Here is a 13,334-nt window from a genome sequence, read left to right on the forward strand (position 1 = left end):
TAATTTGTTTCTGAGTTATGCCATATAGCAGAGCAAGAAAGAGTTACCAGTATACATGTAAGGCATTGTTGCATCTGTGAGAGGAGCAGATTGCAAGTGTTGTTTAGCGATTGAGATCGCAAATAGCCCGATTGACAGAATCGGGCCATTTGCCACTGGAAAAAAGCTTTTTTCTATCTACCAACCCCTATTTTGCGATTCGGTAACCTATTACTGAATCGCAAAATGGGTTAGCAATTTTGCATGAGGAAGGGGCATGTTAAGGGTACCCCTTCCTAATAATGACTCTGAGTGGTATGTGTGAATGTTTTGCGACCAAAATACAGTTGCTAAACATTTGCATTTTACTGCCTACTTCAAGTAAGTGGTAACCCAGTTGTAAATGGGAAGGAGTCCCCAAGGGACCCCTTCCTTTTTTGTGAATGGTTGTAAAAACATTTTTTAAGATTAGGCAGTGGTCTCGCAGACCACAGCCTACTCTTAAAAAATTCATTTTATTTTATTTTTTAAAGTATCACGTTTTCCTTTAAGGAGAATGGGCTGTATCTTAAAATTTTATTTAAAAGCAATAACAGAGATGGTGGTCTCATGACCACAGAAGGTCACCATACCTGTGATTTTAGCAATTACCAAGGGGACACGAATTGCAACCTACCTTATGAATATTAATGAAGTAGGGAAATTTACGACCCGGTAGGAATAGCAAACAGTGTCAAAAGTGTGGGGACAGATGTACATAGATTCTGGTTTGCAATGACCTAATTGCAAATTTTTTCGATTCGCTATTTGATAATCACAATCAACTATGTACTACAGTGTGTTTAACACTGTTTGTGATTCCCAGTGGATCACAAATCGTCCTACTTCATTAATATTCATGAGGTAGGTGGTAATACAGAATTGCAAAATAGATTTTTTTTTAGTTGGCATTTTATTTAGTAATCTCTTAACAAAACAAAGGTCATACCATATTGTCTACATTCTGACAGACCTTACACATATTATGTGGTAAGCGCAACTCCCACCCCCAACCAGTTTAAGCAACAATTTTAGCTGCTTTTCAACAACAGTCTCTACAGCCTTTGTCCATAGTCTCTGGATGCTCCAGAAGGTACGTCGTTAGTGGGTGCCAGAAATCTTTAGGTCTCGATGAGGTAGGTGGCTCCTCCCCATATTTTTGCAGTGTGTCTGCAATACACCATATCCATTATCCACTTTTGGCACATGGACTTTACCTTGCTATCCCAGAGTATTGCCACACTCCTTTTAGCTAACAGTAAGGCCACTGCCACGAATTTGCACTGCTGTGGTTGCTTTATTGTTAACATACCCAACAAACACACATGGGCCAAACATTCCACAAAGCACTCAGTCATAGAATGCAACATGTTCACCACATTTTCTCAGAATCTTTTCACTGGATCACATCTCCACGCTAGATGCAGAAAGTCTGCCTCTGGCTTCCCACACCTTCAACATCTTGCCCGTACCTGTAGAACCATGTAGGTGTGTAGTAGACCTGATGAAGATATTTATAATGTATGATTCTAAGGTTCCAGTTGGGGGTTAACATCTCTGTTAGCACCTAGCAAGATTCCCATTCTTTGCTTGTCAAGGGCTATTCTAGTGATTGGTTCCAATGCCCATGTGCCCTACTCTCACTCCGTATGGTCTCTTTTTGCATCGCTTTATACAATCTCATTATCATGTTTGGCTCCTCTGGAAAGGATGGCTATTATTTTCTAACTGCTGCTCCAACGCTGCAGTAAGTGAATCTAATCAGTGATGTCTCATTTCTAATACAAATCAGATGATTTGCATCCAGAAACGTGCCCCTTTCGAACAAGTCTCCTATTGTCCCTAAGCCCACCTGTTTCAGCAATGAGAGCTCCACTCGCTTTTGGGATACTGAAATGTCTGGGTGATTTGCCATCGGCATCGCCTGTGCGAATATTGGTAGTTTGTGTTCCCTTGTTCCCATAGCATGCCACGCCTCTACCATACTTAGAAGCATGTTACTATCTGTGCGCAGTATGTCTTTGCTTCGCTGTGGCAGTATGCAAACCAGGGGGATCAGATATGCATCCTTAATCTCCACCGTGAGGTGTGGTGTGTAGCGCGGTGGGTGAAACCAGAGGTGTGCATATTGAGCTTAGGACCACAGATGAAGCAAATGTAGATCAGGTGCCGCAAATCCACCTTGTTTATATGGCAAGGTCAATGTGGCCCAATCAATTCTGGATTGCTACCCAGCCAATGCTAGGTATATCAGATGTGTACGTAGTATTTTGGAGGAGTGGGATGGCATTACAATTGGAATATTGTTAAAAAGATATAAGAACTTGGGCAGAATAACCATCTTCATGATAGCTATCCTTTCAGCCAGTGAAAGCGACATTTGATTCCATCTGTCCAGCTTTCCTATTGCTGTCCTGCAATTTTCCCTTATCACTATATAAGTTTCTTTATGTACCCATATTCCCAGGTATGTAACCGGTTCTTCATTCTATTTTAGGGGGTATTCCAAGAGATATGGAGTAGTAGCATTTGTCAAGGGAAGGATCGTGGATTTACTCCAATACATTCTGAGAACTAGAAATTTGAAAGATAAGCAGCTAGGTTAAGCACATATGCACTACCTGGACATGTCACTCGTCTGCACAGGTACGAACACCGTCGTGTAGGGGCCGCTCCTACACGACGGTGTTCGTACCTGTGCAGACGAATCCAGTATTCAGAATTGGACACACGCGCTTCATAAAATTGAACTGCTCTAGAAAACTATTGTCTCTGGATTACTCATCATTCTTTACGTTTGTCTACCGGCCTTTCAACACATTTCGACTACTCGAGCCTAAGAAACTTCAAAAACAGGAAGATTTTATTGTCGGCTATTATAGCATATTCCACTACATAGATGACTTACTAGCTTGCAAAGATTTTATACGCCGTGAACTTTCTGTATTGTTGTGACTGAATATCCTTGCGCCACCCATTTTGACAGATTGATTCTTTGCCTTGAAGAAGCCCATGTTTGGGCGAAACGCGTTGGCTGTGAATGTGACAACATCAAGGAAATAAAGAGAAAATTTGAAAATCTCATAAGTCCTGTGTGGAGTACACAATCTGTCTAGTATTACACTGTATTAGCTAATTCGCTCTTGTGTTGCCTCTCATACCTTTGTGTACATTCTGAGAACTGAATGTCTCTGAAATGATATGTACTCTCTCAGAATTGGCGATAGATTGATTTTGGGGTAGCGGACATACAACACCATATCGTCTGCATACACTGAGATGTCCACGGGGCGCTGTTGAAACGTACACACCACAGCCGCATGTTTTTGCCTAATCTTACATGCAAGGGGTTAAAGGGCTATTGCAAATAAGATTGAAGGGAGGGGGCACCCCTGTCTTTTGCCACAGTGTATCCATATCAATTCTGATATGGGTCTATTCACACGGATCCTTTACATTGGTTTTTCTATATGGAAGTTTTACCCAAGTTATCATCACCCTGGCATTCTCATCCATTTGAGAACCGTGAATAGGTAGCTCCATTCAATCGAGTCGAAGGCTTTGGCGGCATCTAACAATACTGCTGCTGCCTCCAGCTCTGGATTTACCTGATGCTGAAGTGCAAATATTGTTCGTAGGTTGTGTGAAGTGGAGTGTGCTGGAATGGAGCCTGACTGGCCTGGCAATATGAGAGGTTGGAGCAGAGGCTGCATCCTAGTAGCCAACATTTTTGCCATTAATGAGCAAGAGTGATTGAGAGGAATCGCATTTAACAGGTTCCTTTTCCGGCTTCAAAAGCATCACTATCATGGCCTCTTACAGTGTTGGCAGGAAGATCTTTCCTGTGTATGTGTCCTCATACATCTCTAAGATGTACAGGCTCACCAGTTCCCCATATTCCTTACTAGTGAATCCGTCAGGTCCCGGTGCTTTCCCATTCGGTAAAGCCTTTATAGCATCTACACCTCTTAAAGTGTGATAGGCTGTGCTAGGTACTCTCTCTCTGCCCCTCCGACAGCCATGCAATCACAATATCTTCTAGATAGTCTTCTATCTCTGACGTCTCCACTGTCTCACAGGCTGCATGGAGGTTTCCACAAACCTTTGCAAATGTTTTGAGTATTCCCTGTATATCATAGTAGTCTTCCCCACTGTCATACGTAATTTTTATAACTGCTTGCGTTTTGATCTCCATGCGTATTTTATTGGCCTGCGTATGGCCACTTCTACTTCTCTTCCCATATGTCCTTGTTATGTGACTGTGTGTCGGGCACTTCAGTTTGCTCTCTGTAACCTCATTGTATTCTGTGAGATGGATTATGTTTGTTAATATATCCATGCAATGTGTTTATTCATATTCTGCCTCCAGCTGTTGGAGTGTCAGTTCTAGTTGCTATGATTGTGTTCCCAGGTCCTTCAAAATACCTGCACTAGTGCTGATTCCTCTCATGGTTGCTTTAAAAGCCTCCCACAGTGTACTCACATTATACCCCGAGCCCTTGTTCACCTTCATATATTCTTTTATGGCCACTCGGATAGTTTCTTTCTATGTTTGGTCTAATAATGCTGCAGTGTTGAACCTCCAGATACATTGTGAGGGTGTGCGTGTGGGGACATTTACAGTCAGTGTCACTGGGATGTCATCCATCAGTGTCCTGGCAAGGTGCTGAATGGTTGCCACCCAATTACTGGCCCCACCAGTCAACATCCATTAGTCCAGTCGAGACCAGCTGGTGTGTGCAGTTGAGATATATGTACATTCTCGCTCATGTGGATTATGTAGTCGCTACAAATCTACCATATGGAATTCCTCCATACTATCCAATATCACCTTTGCTGCCTGCCTGTGTTGCCCCACCACCATGTTGAACCTGTCACAGCGTGAGTCTGTGGCTACATTCAGGTCTCCATCCCAAAATATTTCCGTCTGTGGTAGTGATCTTAGCTTGTTCCATATGGTTCTGTAGAACCCAGGCTCTTCAATATTGAGGCTGCATGTGTTCTCAACAGGATTGCATACCTGCCCTGATCATCTATTTGTGATCATTCAACTTCAAATGGAAGCCCTCTTTTAATCAGGGTCATGACGCCCCTGGAATAAGAAGAGTATGAGGATGCTACTCTCACTCCCGCCCACCACACCCCACACCATTTTCAGTAGTTTTGGTCAGATGAGTCCCCTGTAACAGGACAACTGCGATGTTATGTCTATCAAGGTAGGCCAACACCTGCATGGTTTTGTGGGGATCATTCAGTCCCCTAATATTCCATGTAACCATTGTGATGGGGGCAGGCCGGTTATATCTGTTCATGTGTGCATCAATAATATGTATATTACCATGTGCTGTTTTTGTCTGTCAGGAATGCACCTTCTTTGAGTCACCTGATCACATGTGGCAATTACCATAAAATCTAACAGCTCCCCCACTTTAGCATCCCAATCATGCCAAAGAGACCCCCAATTAACATATCTACAGCTACTCGTGGCAGATACATGAACTCAGAACTGCTAATCAGTGTCATTTAACTTCAAACAAATTTGGGGTACACCCAACTGTGCGGCAGCTACAGGCCCAACTTACACCTTGGAAAGGGGGTCTGCGAGGTAGCATGCAGTTCTAACTGTGAATCCCAGTAATCCCATACAACGAATATCATTCTAGTACATTAATACTTATTCAGCTATATTGAACAATACTATGAATGAGTGAATGAAGGACATTTAATATAGCGCAACAGCTACTCAAAAAGTGTCCCGGCGCTGACAGAGCATGTGGCATGAAACTTGAGAAGCAGCAACATTTTAAAAAGCCAAGTTTTAAGATGTTTCTTGAAAATCGAAAGTTCTGAGATGGCTCTCAGTGTAGCAGGCAGTTTGTTCCATGCCTCTGCGCCCAGGATCCCAAAAGACCTGCCCTACATATGAGCCAAACGAACTTTGGGTGTACAGACAAGGTCAGAGGAAGAAGAACTTAAGGACCATGTTGAAGTGTAACAGCTATTTTGTTTGCTGAGATAGCTTGCTCCTTTTCCATGAAGGGGATTGAAAAAAACAACTAGGGCTTTGAATGTAATTCTTACTTTCAATCGCAGCCAATGGAGATCATCAGCACCGTTATCAACCAGTTGCATGTGCATGGCATGTGCGCGCTTTGTCCTTAACGGCCTCTCACCACTACAGTATCTGTTCTCAGCATCCAAATGGGCCTTGTCAATTAGTTCAACATTCTACATGCAGTTTAGGGTCAAAACAGAACCAGGCCATATTCCTTCGCTAGGTCTGCCAAGAGCCAGTTAATCGTCATACGATTGCCTTCTCCTGCAGGTCAAGCATATCAACGTAGTCCATACCTGCCCGGTGTGTTTGAAAGAACCTTTCTTTGCCCTTATATGTTATCTTCAGTCTCGCCGGATACAGCATGGCATAAGTTACTTCCGCTTTCTGCAGGCCTTTTTTTTACTGACAGATATTCCTTTCTTGCCGCCTGTATCGCTATTGTGAAGTCCAGAAAGAAGAGCAGGGTGTTCCCTTGGTGTTGTAGGTCCTTTTTTCCCAGGCTATTCTCAGGATCTCGTCTTTGCAGTTTAAGAGCCTTGGGATGATTGGTTGTGGTGCAATTCCCTGGAGGTGGTCTCGGCGTAAGTGATCGATGAGACAGGGACTCTGTGCCAAGAACTCTCTCAGCATGTTTTCAATGTATATCTCCAGACTCCCCGTGTTCTTCGATTTTGGGACTCCCATAATGCACATATTGTTTCTTCTTGACCATGCTTCCAAGTCTTCATTTTTGGATTGGATAAGGGCGAACTGCTTCCATTAGTCTAGCCGCCTGTTTGTCTAGCTTGGTTGACAAATTATCCATCCGCAGGTTCCAACGATCAGGTTTGAAGTCTAAGGATTGTAGACTTTGTTGCATTGTGGCCAATGTGGCTTCCAGCATGCAGGCAGGCTGGCTGTGTTCCTCCACATCTGACTCTGGTATAGCTTCTCCCACAGCTCGTGTGGTCTTTTTTTATTCAAATGTGAGTCTGTGCTGCTTTTTGTTAATTTACTTCATTTGTTCTCTGTGTTCGTGCTTCACGCCTTTTCAGTAACAGTAATAGATTCCTGCTCCTCCACACCGTCCCACTTACAGTGAGCTGTTCAAAGGTCCAAGATGGTGCACACACCCGCATTTGTTCCTTGCCCCCACTCCGTGCCTGGCCATCTCACCCTCTGATGCCATGGAGCTGTAAGTTTCTTCCTTTCGAGTTACCCAGGTGTTGCTATCTTCCTGTCTCGGTATTTGCACTCTGCCGGTTGCACGCTGTGGGGTCACTGATTTTCACACACTAGATATCAGTGTGTCGGTTTGAGTCACTGCCCTTAACTTACCCCTGTTGCTTCAGCTAATGCTAGTTTAATTTTACCACCGCCGGTATTGCAGCAGAGCCCCGCTCACTCCCTCTGGTTAGTTCATCGTAGCATGAGGTGCAATAGGTGCAATCGCGTCTAAATGTTCCTGTACGCTTTCACACTTCTTGTAAAGATCTTTCTCACCTGGCTTCCTCCTTTTCCCTCTAATTGGTCTATCCCATTGCTAACCATCCCCTCTTGTCATGTGTGTGCTTGGGCCTCGATGCCTGCCCCTGTCTGCAATCCCAGCCAGAGCTCCTCATCTTCTGGATGGCGCAGGTGTGCACACCTTGTCTCTGTTTGCACAGCCCTCACAGGCCTCTCTTGGAGCTGGTGCCCCGTAGCCCCAAACAGCCACTGGGACTGGTCATCCCAGCTTCACCTCTAGGCCTCCCAGTGTGTGTCTTTCCGAAGTCTCAGTGCTTAGACAATTATTGGTTCAGATAGTAAAGTTTCACTGGATAAGATAATGCTTTATTATGGTTTCTAAAGTTGTTGAAAACCCTTTTCTAGACCATGCTCTTGTTAGATTCGAACCACATGGGTTTTGTTAATATATGGCTTGTGGAACAATCTCTTGAACCAGTCATTAGATTCTACGCTGACTAAGTAACAATTGGATGTGTTGCAAGGGAAAACCCCACATGTGATTCCTGATTGTTTTTGGGGAGTTAGGGAGTCATTAAACGTGTGCAAAGTTACACAGGTTAAAATTGGTTGCATAGTTTGTGAGTTGACCACTTACCTTTTTATGTGGCATTGTTCGCATTCTCAAGATGCAGATACAATATTGAGGCTGGTCAATCTTCTGCCACAGATACACACCTGCTTGCTTTACTCTGACCAGGACCAGAGTTGATCGGATGTGATATATATTGCACCCAATAAAATCTGAATCCACTGGTAAGATTTTATCAGGAGCAAAAATGACCACACTCCCCATACTGGGAATAACATGGATTTTTTTGCTTACTGTACCAAAATATGCATTACTATGTGGTTACCAGCCATTTTTACCCTGGTAAATATTAGACATATGCATGTAGAAGCAGGTAGAATATGTTGGTGAAAAAGCTGCAGAATGAGGCATAACCTGGGAATCTGTGTGCAAACATGTAAACAATACATTTTGTTTGCTAATGTGTCTCAACCCACTAAATTGTACAAATGTAGTATGCTCACCTGCTTCTTGTTTTACATTGATAATTCCTCTGGATGTCTTGAAAGTACATTTTTGCCTTTAAATTTTGTGACTTGATTAAATGTGATTGCCATATAGTCTATGAGATGGTTTTACAATAATACACTTTCAACTACAGATGCTGCAAGCAGGTCTACCTGAACTCAACTGCGTCCAGGATCTCAAATATGTTCATAATAATCTACGTCCTCACGACTCTGACCTTGAAGCAACAAGTTTTTTCACTAGGTAAGACATGTACGCACTCCTGTGCAGTCCTGAAGTGCTGTGCATTGTACCTCAAAACTAATACAAAGTAAACCATGAACACTAGCAAAATTAGTTTTGCTTACTTATTTTAGGAAACTGGTATGAATGCTATATATCAACTCACTTTTCACTGGCTGAACTATAATATTCAGGCAGTGCTACTGCAAAAAATCTGCTTTCTTCAAAGAAGGAAGAAAAACGTTGTGTCAAACGTGCAAAGAAAGAGAACCCAAAGAGGTGGTTATAACAATACCCTTATAATAGCATCTTTGTTAAGTGCTTGGTATATAACATCCCTGGCTTAAGCTGTAAACTAAACATCATCTTAAAAAGTAATTTGTATATTGATCTAGTTGTGTATTATCCTCTTTCTTCTGCTTTAATTGCTGGTATAACCCATGATGGTTTGGAATTTAGAGACCGTGTTGCTTGAATATTACTCCCCTCATTTTATCCGCTATTTTGCATCGTCTGAAAAATAAGTTGGTATGAAAAATTGTACATTATGCAACACTTTTTGGGATAATAGGATTCAAGTTACGTTTGGCGGGTGAAGAGTATTTAGCTAGGCACATGGGTCAGTGAGATAAACACTTGCCGGTGACAATTGCAGTGGCCTGCATGTCACATTTGCTAATCCCAGCAACCCCAACTAAGCTTTAAATCCTTCCTGGATCAGTATACCATGTACAATTAAAATAGGGAAATAAAAGACAGTTAGTTACAGCATTAAGGGACAGATGTACTAAGAAATGTTACCTTTGTGGCTTCAAAATTGACTTTGGGTATGCACCAAGCCCAGCCTTCGATTTAGTACCATATTTTCCAATTATACGTTAGGTTTGTGTTTTCATATTGAATCGCTATGTGGAAGGGGCACGTTTATGTGGAAGGGGCAAATTGACATTCGTAGTCGTATGTGTAAATGTTTTGCAATTGAAATCCGGTTGCAATTGAATATTATTTTACTTGCTACTGAAAGGTAGTGGTAACCCATTTGCAAACAGGAAGGGGCCCCATAGGAATCCCTACCCATTTGTGAATGTTTTAAAAAAAGACTTTTGATAAACAAGCAAGGGCCCGTGGAACCACTTCTTACTCATAAAAAATGTTTGGAAAATCTTTACTGTTAGGAAAACAATTTGCATTTTAAAAAGGTAGCAGCTAGTTACCCCACCACTGGTTAAATAGTAAAATGTTTCTGCTATTTACAGGGCCACAGGCCAAATAGTAGAAATGATTTATTGTTTGGCCCGCGGCATGAAAATAGCAGAGAAACGTCTCTATTTGCCCAGTCCCTAGCTAAATAGAGATTCCTCACTGTTTGCCTAATGGCTGTGAAAAAAGCTGAAAAAATTCACTATTTACCCGGCAGGTGGCTAAGTAGTAAAACGTACATTTTTACCCATCCACTGGATAAATAGTAGAGACACTGTTCAAATACAGGAAAACTTAAATATTTACCCGGCAGCAGATTAAATATGAGAGATTAAGCAAGTTTTTTCCGGCAGGCGTGCAAATAGCAGAATATGTCACCATTTTCCTGGTTGCTGTCTAAATAGTCGAGAATCTGCCCTGTTTTGCCTGTAGTTTTTGGAAATCTCAACCCCTCGCCCCAAGACTGCCAAAATCCTGTCCTAAGGGGATCCCTTCCCCTTTGCAAATTAGTTACCTTCCCAACTCAGGAGTTGTTAGTTCATCAATGGTTTGTGACAGCAAATGCAGTGACAAACCATCAATGAATTTCTTTCTGAATTGGAAAAGGGAGGGAGGAAACCCCTTCATGAAACCTCCTATTTGCAAAAGTCCCTTCACTAGCCTAAAGAAATATCAAAATCATAAAAAAGCGTTTTGTACATAATGATAAGTAATTTTGTGGTCACAAACTTTGTGATTTCGTGGCAAGAGGGCCTCAGTTTTAAAACTAGGTTCTAACTTATAGGTCTAAAGATCCCAAATGTTTGGATGTTTCCAAATTATTTTGACAGACATGGCACAGAAACCCATTCCATTACACCGTGGGACAAGACATAGCAACTTGGAGGCCCTTTATGGAACTGTCTGATACTCCACAAATACTCCTACTCTTTTACATTAGCTGCATATGTAACTAATGATATAGATGATTAGAGCCTTTGCAAGACTAGTTAAAGCTGTTTACCCTTCTGAAGCTATATCCTCCCTCTTACTCACAAAGCTATGGGAATGTACAAGGGCCAGATATAGGATTACTAAAAGGCTCCATGTTATGAGAACACCGTTTTTGGCAGCAAATCGGTGCATTCTAAGTCACCCGAAAACAATGATTTCTAAAATCCCAAAAACAGAAATGAGGCACCCAATAACTTAGAGCAATCTAATATTTAGGGTGATTTTATTAAAGTAGTAACAATTGCATAGGGCCCATTATGAAGTGACCAACATAGTAGAATTGAGAGGGTTCATTCCAATGTCATGACAGAAGAAACACTATGGGCCTGATTTAGATTTTTGAGATCAGAGTTAGCTCTGTCAGGATAGCAGAAGACAATACCTCCGACATCCTGAGGGATCTCCATCCTCCAATAAAGTTGTCTATTGGCCCTGTGGACAACTCTCTACATTGCCAGTCCCTGTTCCTGTCTATGTTTGAAGCATTTGAAAGACAATTCAGTCATGATGGCCGTTTAGCAAACTTTTAACAAATTGTTAATTTTTCAAAAACAAACTCCGAAATCAGGAGGTGGTTCTGAAAAACAAAACCAAAAACTACTGGTCCCACATGCTGGGAGTTTTCTCCCAGTGTGATGGGGTCATAATTATTTTCATGTCCCTTACAGCCAGGTTTTATTCGAAATAGGGTAGATGGTATAAAGTCCTTCAGGCCATTGGAGGAAGTATTCTGTCAAGAAGCCAAAAGCAAAGGAATATGACTATAATTATTTGGACTGAATATCTTTGGAATATGAATGAATTTTCCCATTAAATCTGGAAAAGGCATGCAGGCATCAAAGACACAGAAAAAAATAAACTCACAGAGATTTCTATTCATTGACTTTATTAGAAATATTGTATGAAATAAGACACTGAATAACCAGTGAAATTTTGTTACCTCCATTCTTGTGACTAGTGATTGATCATTTCACAGTTCCACTTTAATAACAAGACATAGGACGTGAATGCACTGTTAAGGTTTCAGATCTGATTTGGGGTGTATTACATTTTAATGATCACTTTCTGCCTGTCGCTCAGACACAGACTTTGTGATATGTAATGGCTGTCACAGCAGTAGCAATAGTTCAGGCTCGAAGCAAAAGTTTTCAAAACAAGGACACAATGAAACATGAGATATAAGTACCTGCCTGTCATCAGCCTTTCTGTGTAGTCATCAGACACAATAAAAGGGTAACCCTGTTTAGAATAGTTGGCACTGTTAGCGAGATAGTCCTGTGACCTACCCCATACTTCTACCATCTACCTATGCCATCACTCAGGGGGAACTAATCAGCAGCCCTTTGCGAAAAAGGACCTCACAGAATTTTTGGAATAACCTTTTCTCTATTCTTCCTCACTTTAGTTCTGGGACTCCATCCTCTGTCCACAGGAGTACAGTCCAGTACTGTGTAGGGGAGCTGTATTTACTCTCCATTTCGCCATGCAAACTGCATCTCACTGGTCCACGAAATAAGACTTCATCCTTACTCCTGCATGCTTAGGGGCATATAGCTTAAGGGCTTGCATCGCCCATGTGTCAGGCAAAGAAAGGTTAGGCAACACAAGCCCTTAAATGGAATTTACTAAGCTATGCAAAGCCACCTTGCAATGCACTACGGTGAGTTGTCTTGCTGCTTTGCGCGACTTAGTAAATCTGCCTCTTGCTACATACTCACATCACATACATCGAATGTCAGCGTAAAGAGCTGGTGGTCACACAGAATCCCTCCTTTGGCCATCTGACACAAAACCTATCTGGAGCCTCCATCACCCTATCTTCCCTTTCCTCATTGCCCAATTCCTCTGACCCCCTTTGTTAACCATTAAATATTTTCCCTACCATCTGAGCTTCTCAAACCCTTACTGCCATCCTTAACAGACCACACTCATTTTCAAACATCCACCTTTAAACTCATCTGCCCAGTTTTAGTTCCTATGCCCTCAGATTTACCCTCAGACTACTGTGCCAGCCTCAGACCATTTATTTTACCCTCAGAGGTCCGAGTTTAGCAGTCCCAGGTTTTTATTCACCTTGTATGCTCTGACTTGTCAACAAATATTTACCTGTTCTATATATAGGCTGAGGAGATGTTTTTATTTCACGGGTTGGCAGTATAAGAGGCATGAATAAGAGCAATTCACAAAAAGGATATCAACTGCATGGGGCCTAGACGCACAAAGGTGTCCCCCCCCCTTCTGGTCTTCTTCCTTCACATGCAGGGCCTTCTGTGCCTTTAGGCATTGGCTCTCCTTTTAATCCTGTTCCAAGTCATCCTT

The 13,334-nt window shown here is 42.1% G+C and overlaps 1 protein-coding gene across 11 annotated transcripts in view; it reads left to right on the top strand.

Moving 5' to 3' along the window:
- Positions 1-13,334, top strand: part of PIK3C2G (phosphatidylinositol-4-phosphate 3-kinase catalytic subunit type 2 gamma) — a 2,048,585-nt gene that overhangs the window by 1,774,590 nt on the left and 260,661 nt on the right. For all 11 annotated transcript variants that reach the window (XM_085652678.1, XM_085652687.1, XM_085652677.1 and 8 more), the window contains one exon: positions 8,734-8,843. In XM_085652678.1, the coding sequence (XP_085508804.1) occupies positions 8,734-8,843 (110 nt within the window). The remainder of the gene's footprint in view (positions 1-8,733; positions 8,844-13,334) is intronic.

The sequence above is a fragment of the Triturus cristatus genome, chromosome 4_1 (assembly GCF_964204655.1).
Source record: "Triturus cristatus chromosome 4_1, aTriCri1.1, whole genome shotgun sequence".
Lineage (NCBI taxonomy): Eukaryota > Metazoa > Chordata > Amphibia > Caudata > Salamandridae > Triturus > Triturus cristatus.